The following is a 14,133-nucleotide window of genomic DNA, read 5'->3' as shown; positions in this document are numbered from 1 at the left end:
CCAGAGAGACTTTAAAGAGCAATTAGCGTGCAATTAGGGCGCCTTGCCTCGTCAGCTCAGGGATTCAAACCAGCAACCTTTCTGTTACTGGCCCAACTGCTAGGCTACTTGCCACCCAGTCTTAATGTGCTATTTTTTGTTAGGCCTTTCAATGAGCAATTGAGTGTTGGCAAGAGCACAAACAGATCCGAAAGCAGGCAACAGACAAGCATGTTTTTTTGTTCTAAGAAGTGCTATTGCAGTATTGAATACTACAGTGACGGCTTTTCTACAGCGCTTGCGGTATAGACAAGAGGAAATGTGTGTTCACTGAATGAGAAAATAATAATCCACATGCCACAACTTCCTCTACAGGCAACAGTTTTACAGCAAAACAACATCTTGCAGCATCGGCCATATAAGATATAACAACCTATCCAATGTGTGGGTTATTATACTGCACCGCGTGTTGGTATTTTATTTCGGGCCATGTCACGTGGTCGTGGTGTTAGTAGCTGCAGACAGAGAACTAAGAGAAGGGGAGAAGAGGGGATATTAGTTTGTGGGAATTTTCCAGATAATTATGAATAAATCCCAGACGATCATAAGGATGATTTTTGCTACAGTCTAATGTCGTTTTGGATGGCGCGCCGGCGGGTGGAATTCAGAACGACTTTTTCATCTGTGTAGGCTACTGTAGTCTGGATATTTTATACAGATGTCATACCGTTTGCGGTTTATTTTTTCCATCGAATGGAATATATTTTCACTTCTGAATGGAAAATTCATTAAGCTATAGACTAGGCCTACTTAATACTTAATAGAGCATTCAAATGCGTCTCGTTTCACTTTAGTTATTGGCATCGTTTTTGCCTAAAGGGAAATTGAGTGCCACCTGAATAAAATCGTGGTTTTCAGTGCGACTTGTGTTTCAAGCGCTCAATTGACAATGAAACACCTCTCAATCACTAAGGACTCCGAAGCTAGCTGAGCTTATACTACCAGTTTCCAAGCACGGGGAACGAGGATAGGCTGACTCAAAAATATCTGAAGATACGGAATTGTCATCAATACGTTGACATATGCTTCAATTGGAAACAATTTGTGTGGTGCGTTCTCTTTAGCATTTAATGCGCCGTATCGGCTGGCCCCAGCCATCATCGTGCGCCTCCGCCGCGGACATTTATATTGGAAGCAACAGGCTGAGCTCATCCCACTGGTGAGAAAGTCGCCTTTCACCGGAGCAATTCACTTCCTGTGTGTTTATGCCATCCTTACGAGCCGAGTGCGTTCACCCGTTTCGTGCTGACTTACAACTCCCCTTTAAACTATCTGGGATAGTGGTGAACAGTTGTTGGAACTGGACCTCAAGACGCTCCCACTGAAGAATTGCGGGTTTAATGCATTTCGTTTACGCGCAGGCGACACACAGCTGTGGAAAACCCGACACTGCATGCGGAGTGCTGATGGTTGACAGGGCGAAAGAGGGCGGACAAAAAACAGACGGGTTAAACAGCGTGCCTTGGTTATGGTTTCATATCTAACTCCAAGGAGCTGGAATATTTAATTTGCTGTTCATTCAGAGAGCTCCACATCTACACCTCCAAGACAGCCACGCATGCCCCAGAGGACCTTTGCACATCAGCACTTCATGCCCGCCCTGGTGATGCCATGCCCCGCAACCACAGCGGAGATGAAGGCGGCACGGGGCTCTGGATGAAAACTTCTCCGGGCCACCGCGCCGAGGGCTATGACTTGAAGGATGTGGAGTCCGGCCGAAGGATGATGAACAACGCCAGTGCCGGGGACGGTTTGCTGTCGGCCTCCAGTGCTACAGGTGCCGGGGGTTCGGAGAGCCTGAGGGGAAACAAGGGAGCCCGGCTCAGCCTGCTGGGAAAGCCGCTCATATACAGCGCCCAGAGCGGCCGGAGAAACGTCCGTTACCGAAGGCTGCAGAATTTACTGTACAACGTGCTGGAGAGACCACGAGCCTGGGCGTTCATCTACCATGCGTTTGTGTAAGTGAAACATTTCATACATCTATCTGCATGGTATGAAGTCTTCTTGCGCAGTTGTTTTATTCCGCCATCGGTCAGGAGCTCACACCGACTCCCACCTGTTGCGCCCACCTCGAAAGATGCTCCTGTAGACTTCTAACACGATACATGTCTGGACACATTTTTTGGAAATTCATATAATTTGAATAAGAATGGGGCCATGATATCTGGTGATGATCTGACATTATAATTTCAATAGGTTTTGGACTTTCCAAAATGCAGTCATTCTCTTTTATTTTGCATTTTTACCATATCTCATCAAAGAAATGACAGGTAAACTGAACACTTATAGCAGACAATCATATGCTGCTGTTTTACTTGTGCTAGATCCTACCCATCTCCAACCCCTGGTCAATTAAGTTGATGTGGTGTATAGCCTACCAAGACTACTCAGAAGACAGCTAATTCTGAATTTCAAAACCCCCTCACACTGACTCCCACTGTTGAATTGTGCAAATTATTCAAGAGCGTTTGTGAAGTAAACATTGGACACAATGAGCGGTACAGATGCAGTGTCTAAATTTGACTCAATTTCTCACAGCAGGACAAGAATCCTGCAGCAACAGGAAATGTCAGTTATTATGTGGATATTTACACTGACTGTGCAAAACATTAGGAACACCTGCCCTTTCCATGAAATAGACTGACCAGGTGAATCCAGGTGAAAGCTATGATCCCTTATTGATGTCACTTGTTAAACCTACTATTTCAATCAGTGTAGATCGAAGAGATTTTTAAGCCTTGAGACAATTGAGACATGGATTGTGTACGTGTGCCATTCAGAGGTCGAATGGGCAAGACAACATATTTAAGTGTCTTTGAATTGGGTATGGTAGTAGGTGCCAGGGGCACTGGCTTGAGTGTGTCAAGAACTGCAACGCTTCCAGTTTTGCCATGTGTGTCAATAATGGTCCACCACCCAAAGGACATTACACACATTTTAGAAGGCTTTTTATACCTTGAATACACTACAAGTTTGCATCTCCTGCTGTGTAAGAAAATTCCTGCAACAACAGGATGATCAAATTAAGATACGACATCAGTACATGATCACGGAACAAACTTATTTTGTAACAGACTACAATGCTGAGTAGGCTACAGTGATGAGAAGGAGCATGATATACATTCATATGAGCACACCTTATACGAGTTCTGTGTTCCACTTCTATGCGAGTTCTTCAAATAGGTGTGTATGGGTTATTCTGCAAGGCCCTTACAGTGTTGATATTAAGCAAGTACTTTACTGTACATGAGATCTGCTTCTATAGGCCTACATCACTTCGTACGAGTACTTTATATGAGACTTCTGTTTGGCTCTGAGGCCCTCCAGACCAGATACAAAAAAGTGTCAATCTTCACCGCGCCTCGGTGTCTCTGTCCATCTGGTCTCCGTCAGATGGCCTCCGTTTGTTGACCAGGCGACCAGCTGCATTTGATTTCCCGGCGTGTGACAGTGCTGTTATCACGGGCTGTCTCTCTGAGCCTGGCTGGAGGAAGGAAGTGTATGTGGATGAGTGCAGGGTTCTGAGCGTGTTTTGAGAATCAACATTCTGGGGTCATAGGGGAAGATTTAGCTAGTTTGTGTTTGTGTGTTGGGGGTATCTGCAGATCAATTGTGGGGTCACAGTTCCTTGTCACTCTCTTGCATTGACAGGCTGCTGATCATGTTCTTCCAAGCATGCCTCATCATTGTGCCATTGAACCATGCAAAAGACCAGTAGGCCTATGTGTATTGTGTTTCTGATACAGTACAGTATATATACATTATTAGACCATTATTTCCCTACCCACTGCAATGTAAGAAATGAGAACAATATTCTTACTACCCACAAAGCATCACTGTATTATTGCTCTGTGATGTCATCGTGTCTGGGGTCATCATCTCTGGAAGGGGGTGTCCTTTTTTATGATCCCCTGAAGAGAGTGTGTCCATTGCACGTCTCCTAGTTGTTCATGTAAACTCAGCAAAAAAGAGAGACATTCCTTTTTCAGGACCCTGTCTTTCAAAGAAAATTAGTAAAAATCCAAATAACTTCACAGATCTTCGTTGTAAAGGGTTTAAACACTGTTTCCCATTCTTGTTCAATGAACCATAAACAATTAATGAACGTGCACCTGTGGAGCGGTCGTTAAGACACTAGCAGCTTACAGACGGTAGGCAATTAAGGTCACAGTTATGAAAACTTAGGACACTAAAGAGGCCTTTCTACTGACTCAGACAAACACCAAAAGAAAGATGCCCAGGGTCCCTGCTCATCTGCGTGAACGTGCCTTAGGCATGCTGCAAGGAGACATGAGGACTGCAGATGTGGCCAGGGCAATAAATTGCAATGTCTGTACTGTGAGACGCCTAAGACAGCGCTACAAGGTGACAGGACGGACAGCTGATCGTCCTCGCAGTGGCAGACCACGTGTAACAACACCTTCCCAGGATCGGTACATCCGAACATCACACCTGCGGGACAGGTACAGGATGGCAACAACAACTGCCCACGTTACACCATAGGAACGCACAATCCCTCCATCAGTGCTCAGACTGTCCACAATAGGCTGAGAGAGGCTGGACTGAGGGCTTGTAGGCCTGTTGTAAGGCAGGTCCTCACCAGACATCACCGGCACAACGTCGCTTTTGGGCACAAACCCACCATCGCTGGACCAGATAGAACTGGCAAAAGTGCTCTTCACTGACGAGTCGCGATTCGCGTTTATCGTCGAAGGAATGAGCGTTACACCGAGGCCTGTACTCTGGAGTTGGATTTATTTGGAGCTGGAGGGTCTGTCATGGTCTGGGGCGGTGTGTCATAGTATCATCGGATTGAGCTTGTTGTCATTACAGGCAATCTCAACGCTGTGCGTTACAGGGAAGACACCCTCCTCCCTCATGTGGTACCCTTCCTGCAGGCTCATTCTGACATGACCCTCCATCATGACAATGCCACCAGCCATATTGCTCGTTCTGTGCGTGATTTCCTGCAAGACAGGAATGTCAGTTTTCTGCCATGGCCAGCAAAGAGCCCGGCTCTCAATCCCATTGAGCACATCTGGGACCTGTTGGATCGGAGGGTGAGGGCTAGACCCATTCCCCCCAGAAATGTCCAGGAACTTGCAGGTGCCTTGGTGGAAGAGTCGGGTAACATCTCACATCAATAACTCGCAAATCTGGTGCAGTCCACGAGGAGGAGATGCACTGCAGTACTTAATGCAGCTGGTGGCCACACCAGAAACTGACTGTTACTTTTGATTTTGACCCCCCCCCCCTTTGTTCAGGGACACATTATTCAATGTCTGTTAGTCACATGTCTGTGGAACTTGTTCAGTTTGTGTCTCAGTTGTTGAATCTTGTTATGTTCATACAAATATTTACACATGTTAAGTTTGCTGAAAATAAACGCAGTTGACAGTGAGAGGACATTTCTTTTTTTGCTGTGTTTATGTGTAAATGATAGATACACACACACACACACTACATGTTAATGTTTTTAAACGTATGTAAACTATAAAGTATTTTGTCAGTAATCTCTTCTTCGTTATGTGCTACACCCCAGTAAGACTAGCTGTCTCCATTGGCGTCAGCTAATTGGGATCCTAATAAATCAAACTCAGGTGACTAAGGGATGGGGTGGTTACACCATTACTGCATTACACTGCGATTGCCTTCATGCTTGCCGAGTCATCTGTAGCAATTGGTGTGAAGGGGCAATAGACAGCCTTAATATGCAGTTGACTGGCTTATTCACTGTTGTTATAAGCTTTTAGAAATCCAATGGAACAAAATGTTGGGGATTTATTATAGATGCTATGTCTGCACTATACTGTACATAAGCTTGATCATCTTTTTCAGCTTGAGGCCTTTCAAATCACAGTTGTTTAACAAGGCAGACAGCTGAAGGCAACCCGATTTCCTTGTCACACACGTGATCGCAACTGTCATCGGGTCATTAGCAATGTCAATACTATGATAAATGAATCAGGATATATGACATGCCTTTCATATAGTTTGTTTAGTTTTTAAAAATAAGGCTTTATGTCTATTTGTGTTGTTATTGAAGAGGGGACTTTAACCAGTCCATCCCACCTAGAAAAGCTCCCGTGACTCTTCTGAAGCTCTACTTACATGACTCACATACCTGGAGCCCTGGGTGTCTGTGTGTGTTGTGTTGGTTCCTCATCTGCGTCCTAGGGATGACCTTTCCTTTAACTAACAACTTTAGAATACTCTGGGTATGAATGAAGTGGATGTCGTCTGATGATTGAGTCCAACATAACATGTTGTTTTTGTGTTTAGTTCAATTCCAATGTCGCGTAATGCATTTTAACCAAGGTTATTTCAGTGAGCATTTTGTTAACTCACAGAAGTTCCCCCTTTGTCCCTGGCCATGCTTTCAGGCGCTATTGACAAGCACTCATCCACCTGGGTCCTTCACCTTTTCCTTGCCAAGACAGAAGGGACAGGCACAGAAGACTGAAGTGCACTTTAGTCAAGGTTTCAATCTAGTAGTATCCAGATCTACACCCTCCATATTGACATGCTCTACCTCTATGACCTTTGACCTAGCACGCATACCGTGCCATTTATATGCAAATACATCCATATCGCATGAACAACAGTGGGTGGAACCCTAATACAACACGACAGCTACAAGTGTCAAGATGAAGACCACCATTTCAAATACTAAATTCTTCCATTTTTATACAAGGTTTAAGATCATAGAAGATTAAGATCTCGGTCTCAAATACTTCATGATGATATGAGATAGCATACGGAGCCCAAGCAGGATATGCACTGTATGTATTTATCCAATTCATTTGCCCTTTTGTGAGAGGGAGAGCAGGACTGAGGGCTGAGCCAGTCTTTGTGCCTAGCTGACTGCATCACTGTCTGCCGGGGACTCGTCTCCCTTCTGCCTACCCCCCTCTGGTCCCCCCCCCCCCCCCCCCCCCCCAACACTCAGACACACAGTGCCGCCATTCATCTTACCTTTGGATTAACGAGATCCTATCCTGCAAGTATGTCAGGGGCAGGAAAGTGTGGGGAAATGGATACACACATGGAATCTTCCGGCTCATCGGGTTCCTGCGCTGGCATGCTAAAGCCGGGTGTACACTACATGGTTTTGGCCCCGATTTACCTGTTCCAGACAAGTTTTAGAGCACGGAGACAAAATCCTCATGTCGTTGCCTACTGAAGGTGCGCGGCTGTCACTGATGCTGGTTTATAGTTAGCAGATCAGAGACGCAATATGAGGGCTACCGATCTCGTCTTTGAGCGGTCCCAGACGTCTCGATATTTTCAAACAGGTTTTATTTTATCGACCCAAAGTCTGCAAGGCTCTTGTAGTGTGAGATATGTAACGACAAGGTTTGAGAACGGTGACCAGCAGTAGCCAATGAGAGCTCGCCAGAGAAGAAGCCAGTGAGATGATGATGTTGCATCACATCACCCATATCACCCGTCTGTGCCACATCGTTTAGTGTGTGACCTCCGTCTGTACCACATGGTGTAGTGTGTGACCTCCGTCTGTGCCACATCGTTTAGTGTGTGACCTCCGTCTGTGCCACATGGTTTAGTGTGTGACCTATGTCTGTACCACATGGCTTAGTGTGTGACCTCCGTCTGTGCCACATTGTTTAGTGTGTGACCTCTGTCTGTACCACATGGTTTAGTGTGTGACCTCTGTCTGTGCCACATCGTTTAGTGTGTGACCTCTGTCTGTGCCACATCGTTTAGTGTGTGACCTCTGTCTGTACCACATGGTTTAGTGTGTGACCTCTGTCTGTACCACATCGTTTAGTGTGTGACCTCTGTCTGTACCACATGGTTTAGTGTGTGACCTCTGTCTGTGCCACATCGTTTAGTGTGTGACCTCTGTCTGTGCCACATCGTTTAGTGTGTGACCTCTGTCTGTACCACATGGTTTAGTGTGTGACCTCTGTCTGTGCCACATCGTTTAGTGTGTGACCTCTGTCTGTACCACATCGTTTAGTGTGTGACCTCTGTCTGTACCACATCGTTTAGTGTGTGACCTCTGTCTGTACCACATGGTTTAGTGTGTGACCTCTGTCTGTACCACATCGTTTAGTGTGTGACCTCTGTCTGTGCCACATGGTTTAGTGTGTGACCTCTGTCTGTACCACATGGTTTAGTGTGTGACCTCTGTCTGTACCACATGGTTTAGTGTGTGACCTCTGTCTGTACCACATGGTTTAGTGTGTGACCTCTGTCTGTACCACATGGTTTAGTGTGTGACCTCTGTCTGTACCACATGGTTTAGTGTGTGACCTCTGTCTGTACCACATGGTTTAGTGTGTGACCTCTGTCTGTGCCACATGGTTTAGTGTGTGACCTCTGTCTGTACCACATGGTTTAGTGTGTGACCTCTGTCTGTACCACATGGTTTAGTGTGTGACCTCTGTCTGTGCCACATGGTTTAGTGTGCGCACCACTACGTTGGCAAGACGGAAGAAAAAACTACAGGAAAGACGTTTAATGTGATGTTAGGATTTTTGAAAGTCATGTACTGTACACCTGATTTAAAACCCCAAGGGGTGCGTCCCAAATGTCAACTTTTCCCCCTATATAGTGCACTACTTTTGATAGGGCTCTGTCATTTGTGACGCAACCCACGAGGGAGGGAGTGAAGGAGCATGGAACGGTGATCCAAAACTCTGTGCTCTCGGACAACGGAACACTGTTCCGAACCCAGTACATTCTAGGGTGTTTGTTCCCGGGTATGGCCAGGGTGGAGGGTTGCAGAGTCTGTGGTGGATGTTGAATGAATGGCATAACACTGACAGTAAGCCTTCTGTGCATCTCACCCCAAGGTGTTATGCAAGACTGTATATCTTGCAATCACTTTCTATGATTGAGTTCTACAGGAAGTAAGTCATTTCCTCGTGCAGAATCTCTAAAAATGAAGGGTTTTTATGAAACTGAGATCAAGTAGACATAACCTTGAGCTTCTGTAAGCAATTCATCTGTCACTATGTCACACATCTTCTTCTTCTTCCTGGAATCGGCCTACTCCACTGCCATGTTGTCCTTTTCCGGTTTCTCCCGCCTCGAGCAAACCCGCATTCATCAACACACCAATGAAGAAGACCCACGTCATGCACCCATACTACACTGATGCACACTGCAATGGATCTGATGGCGCCGATGCTATTCACATTCTACGCTGTGCACGTTGTCAGTGTAATGGCCGCTTCTTCTCCTTATTTAAAGTTCATTAAAACATGGCATGCAGTACATTGTGTCACTGACTAACCAAACCCAGAGCAATGTCAATAGATTCAGTAAGTTTCCATATGCTCTCCCTTGTTTCCCCCATTGGAAGGCATGTGTAGTGTTTACTGGCTAGCTCTCTGACTCAATGGAAAAAAGCGCGAGTCTTCCCGCTCAGTCAGGCGAAGGTGAAGTAATTCAGAGGCAGCGACGCAGAGCCAGTAAACACTGTGTCCGGCGGTGTGATTCAGTAAGAAGTGTAAATGTCGTTAAGAGAGAGGTGTCTTTTTGAAAGAGGACAGAGGGTTTTGATAGTCACAAGGAGCCCGCCTGACACAATCCAGAAGCGTCAGACAGACGCACTTGACGGGAGAGAAGACGGCGGCTGGTTGAAGAAAGGCCAGAACAGAGGTGATGACGAGAGGAAGGACGTTGATGCAAGGAAGGAGTGCAAGTGTGTGTGTGTGTGTGTGTGTGTGTGTGTGCGGGTGTGTGTGTGTGTGTGTGTGCGTGCGTGTGTGGGTGTAAGGAAGCTTGCTTGCAGTGGTGGAAAATGTACACAATTGTCCTACTTGAGTAAAAGTTAAGATACCTTAATAGAAAAGGACTCAAGTAAAAGTAAAGTCACCCAGTAAAATACTACTTGAGTAAAAGTCAAAGTATTTGGTTTTAAATATACTTAAGTATCAAAAGTAAATGTTATTGCTAAAATATACTTAACTATATATATTTTTAAATTCAACCATTTATTTAACTAGGCAAGTCAGTTAAGAGCAAATTAATCATAATGACAGCCCAGTAAGAGTGGGTTAACTGCCTTGTTCAGGGGCAGAACGACACATTTTTACCTTGTCAGTTTGGGGATTCGACCTAGCAACATTTCGGTTACTGTCCCAACACTTTAACCACTAGGCTACCTGCTGCCCCATTATCAAAAAGTGAAAGTATAATTCATTTCAAATTCCTTATATTCAGCAAACCATTTTCTTGTTTTTTTAATTTACAGATATTCTGGGGCACACTCCAGCAAGAATGTGTGTTTTGTGAGTCTGCCATATCAAAGGCAGGAGAGATGACCAGGGATTTTCTCTTGATAATTGCGTGAATTGGACCATTTCCCTGTCCTGCTGCACATTCAAAATGTGACGAGTACTTTTGGGTGTCAGGGAAAATGTATAGAGCAAAAAGTAGATTATTTTCTTCAGGAATGTAGAGGAGTAAAAGTAAAAGTTGACAAAAATATAAATAGTAAAGTAAAGTACAGATTCACCAAAAATCGACTTAAATAGTTATTTAAATCATTTAGACTTAAGCACTTTACACCACTGCTTGCTTGACGTCTGCAGTAGGAGTGTGCAAGTGTGTGTGTGTGTGTGTGTGTGTTTGTTGGGCCCAACAAGAGCACAGGCGGGGGAGTATGTTAGAGCCTTCGTGCTCTGAAGACGTGTCACAAAAATGTTCTCCCCATTCATTCACCCAAAGGGCCAAATATTCTGTTTGTGTGACAAAATATTTTTAACATGCTAATTATATTTAAATCATATTTAAAAATATATATTTAAAAAAAATTGCCATGCTCACCTTGTTGACCACATTTATATTTGACTTTCTGCATAGCCTGCTTCTGTATCACACAGGTTTTGATCAAGGCCTCTCCTTGGACTAGCTAAATTCACTAGATGTCTGACACACACACAAATCATCCCAATTTGATGATTCATGAAATAAGATCATATCAGATATAATCAGAACTCTGTAAGACCTAACACTGAGTTGAAGATCCAGTCCCACTACTGTAAAGAGCTCACCTTGAACTTAGCTTGTTGAAAACCTGTCAGACTCTCACACGAATCATCAGACTTAGGAAACCTAATTGTACGTTGTACAGGTTCTAGCATGTAGTTGTACGTTGTACAGGTTCTAGCATGGAGTTGGGCATTTACTTCCATATAGCCCTATATGCCTATGTGAGTCACTATGAATGGCCTCCGAAACACAGGTGTCTAATATCAGTACTATGTTTGCACTGAGGGAGTTCCCACATAACTGTTTTTAGAGATGGCCTAGCCACAAACATAGAAACACACAGGGCACTTCCACATAGGCGCATTGCGGTACGTTGCTTTAGCTAACAGATAAGACTCACTCATTTACCTAAACCAATACTCAACCGTTTTCCTCCCACATGCCCTTAGGTTCTGAGAAGGCTGTGTGACGTTGTTTGATGTTAATGGCACCCAGATCTCTGCTATCACGGAAGTATCTTGTCGTTTTACGTAGAGGCTCACTTTCAGTTTGCTTATGGGATGTTTGTGTAACTGACAAGGGCACAGCCAATCATATCTGGGCTTTCCGGCCAGTATCGGGACTCAGACTGAGAAAAGTACCCCACTACCCAGCTCTTTGTCATCATCATCTCTCTATTTTGATCATTCTTTCTTTATTTTGCTGTTTTGATCAACGTAATTTCCCCCATCTGTTTCCCTCACTAACCCATCTGTTTCCCTCACTAACCCTTCTGTTTCCCTCACTAACCCATCTGTTTCCCTCACTAACCCATCTGTTTCCCTCACTAACCCATCTGTTTCCCTCACTAACCCATCTGTTTCCATCACTAACCCATCTGTTTCCCTCACTAACCCATCTGTTTCCCTCACTAACCCATCTGTTTCCCTCACTAACCCATCTGTTTCCCTCACTAACCCATCTGTTTCCCTCACTAACCCTTCTGTTTCCCTCACTAACCCATATGTTTCCCTCACTAACCCATCTGTTTCCCTCACTAACCCATCTGTTTCCCTCACTAACCCATCTGTTTCCCTCACTAACCCATCTGTTTCCCTCACTAACCCATCTGTTTCCCTCACTAACCCATCTGTTTCCCTCACTAACCCATCTGTTTCCCTCACTAACCCATCTCTCGCCCTCCTTCCCTTCTTTTCTCTCCCCCTCAGTTGTTTGTTTGATATTGTGCCTCTTCTCTTATCTCCCATTGTGACCAGCACAACAACAAAAAACAAATCCCGCTCGATGACATGCCCTCCACTGCTAGTCGGGTATAACTGCAGAGATCCCCCATCGGTGTCCCTCTCTCTGGGCTAAAGCCTCACTCTGCCTTTGCCAACGGGGCTTCTCCGCACTACTCTCTAACCCCATGGCCGATGGAGATACTGCTTGTTTGAATCGCTGTCACGACACACAGCCGTGGAAGCTAGCATTAGCGGCTAAGCATATTGACTAGCGAACTACCATAGCGAGGACACAGACATTCTGAGCAAGGATGGAGGATTAGAGCCCTGTACGGGCATGAATTTTAAGAGCGAGCCCTACCCATGCTTGCGACATTCAGGCCTTAACCTACCCAGGCCTGATGCTGCCAAATTTAAGGCCCTGCCCGAAACCCAAAATCAGCAATAACTTCCTCCGTTAGTAAATCCATTAGCTGCTCCTCTCTGTCTGCCACTCGCCTGCACTCTGCTCCTGCCTGCTTTGAGTCTGCAAGTATCCATAGCAACGGCTCCGCTTGAGCTGCTCAGTGGTGAGACATAAGAGGGCAGTGAGCTGTTACTTCTCCGTCACTCTAAACTCAGAGAAAAACCCGCCGTTATTATTTTCTCTCCTGTTTTATAAGTGACGAGGTTGAAGCACTTCTGACACCATGATGTGATAGTCAGATAGGACTGTACGGCGCAGCTTCAAAACGTTAGTGATCAATTTAGTGATACCACAGCCCTACCCGTTCCTCTGGTTAGTGATGAAAAAAACCATCCCTACCTGCCCGAACCCGATGTATAATGTCGGGGGGCTGTCGGGCTCGGGTCGGGTAGCAGAGCTCTAGGGAGGGAGCACGTGCGTCGGCTATCTGTCCTCTCCTGGTTTTGTTGACTTGTTAGCTGTCTCCTTTACTGAGTTGATGTTGTTGTTGTTGTTGTTGTTTCTGTCCCTCCAGCTTTAATCACAAATGGGGGAGAAATGGGGCCAGCAGATGCTAGTCTCTGAGGGAGATGGAGGGGAGGCTACTTGACTCCTTTCGGGAGCTAAGTGTTCGGTCTGACAGCATGTTATGTGGATTTAGACATATTTGGACAAATAACTCCTTTTTTTTCGAGGATATTAATGATGTCTACTGGCAAATTGGAAAATATCCAAAATAGTACTTAAAAACTAAGACGAGCTTGTGCTCCTTCTGTCTTTGGCCTGAGAGAGTGTTATGTGGATTTGGACAAATAACTTTGGATTTCAAGGGATTCTGAGAATGTGTCATAGGCCTGTCCACAATAGTTCAAAGAAGCTAAGACGTTCGACCTCCTGCTTGGAAACCCAACCACCCCTCAAAACGTTCTTGAGATCCTCAAAGTGAAAAGGGCAATTTTCAGAGTGCAGTACGTCATCTCCATAGCAACCATCAAGTCCGTTACTAGACGGGGTGGTAGGCTGAAGAAAATGCACACTCTAATGTCTCTCTCATCTGGCCAGTATAGCTCTTCTTACCAAACAGCTAACACACTGTCACCCACCGCTAGGCTAAAGCTACTCTAGTTAGCCATGGGGGACAGTTAGCCACTAGCTGTGCCCGGGTCGCCACTGCTTCACTCTGTAGTGCTATATTTAGCGACTAAGCTAAGTGTGGATGTCCGTTTCCCCCCCTCTAAGAGTAACACAGCCACTCTCCTCACCCTGACACACACACACACACCCACACACACACACACACAGTAGAGCTATTCCGTCACTCTGGTCATTTTCACGTCACATGGGTTATGTGCACCTCGAGCAGCGTTGAAGCCGTGACCCCTTTGCCAGGGGCCCTTTGTTGGTGATTAGACGTCATCGTCAGGCAGTCGCATCCTCTGCCGGGCCACATTAACAACGGAG

The 14,133-nt window shown here is 45.4% G+C and overlaps 1 protein-coding gene across 2 annotated transcripts in view; it reads left to right on the top strand.

The window, feature by feature from the left end:
- The first annotated feature begins 416 nt into the window (after window positions 1-416).
- Window positions 417-14,133, top strand: part of LOC109902313 (potassium voltage-gated channel subfamily KQT member 5-like) — a 148,425-nt gene continuing 134,708 nt past the window's right edge. The window contains exon 1 of one of the 2 annotated variants that reach the window (XM_031831499.1): window positions 417-1,997. In XM_031831499.1, coding sequence (XP_031687359.1) covers window positions 1,651-1,997 — 347 coding nt within the window. In that variant the 5' untranslated portion in view covers window positions 417-1,650. The remainder of the gene's footprint in view (window positions 1,998-14,133) is intronic. The other variant, XM_031831505.1, reaches the window with a different exon arrangement.

Source organism: Oncorhynchus kisutch, linkage group LG1 (genome assembly GCF_002021735.2).
Source record: "Oncorhynchus kisutch isolate 150728-3 linkage group LG1, Okis_V2, whole genome shotgun sequence".
Lineage (NCBI taxonomy): Eukaryota > Metazoa > Chordata > Actinopteri > Salmoniformes > Salmonidae > Oncorhynchus > Oncorhynchus kisutch.
The sequence above is the reverse complement of the archived record's forward strand: the minus strand, read 5'-3'. Positions and strand labels throughout refer to the sequence as shown.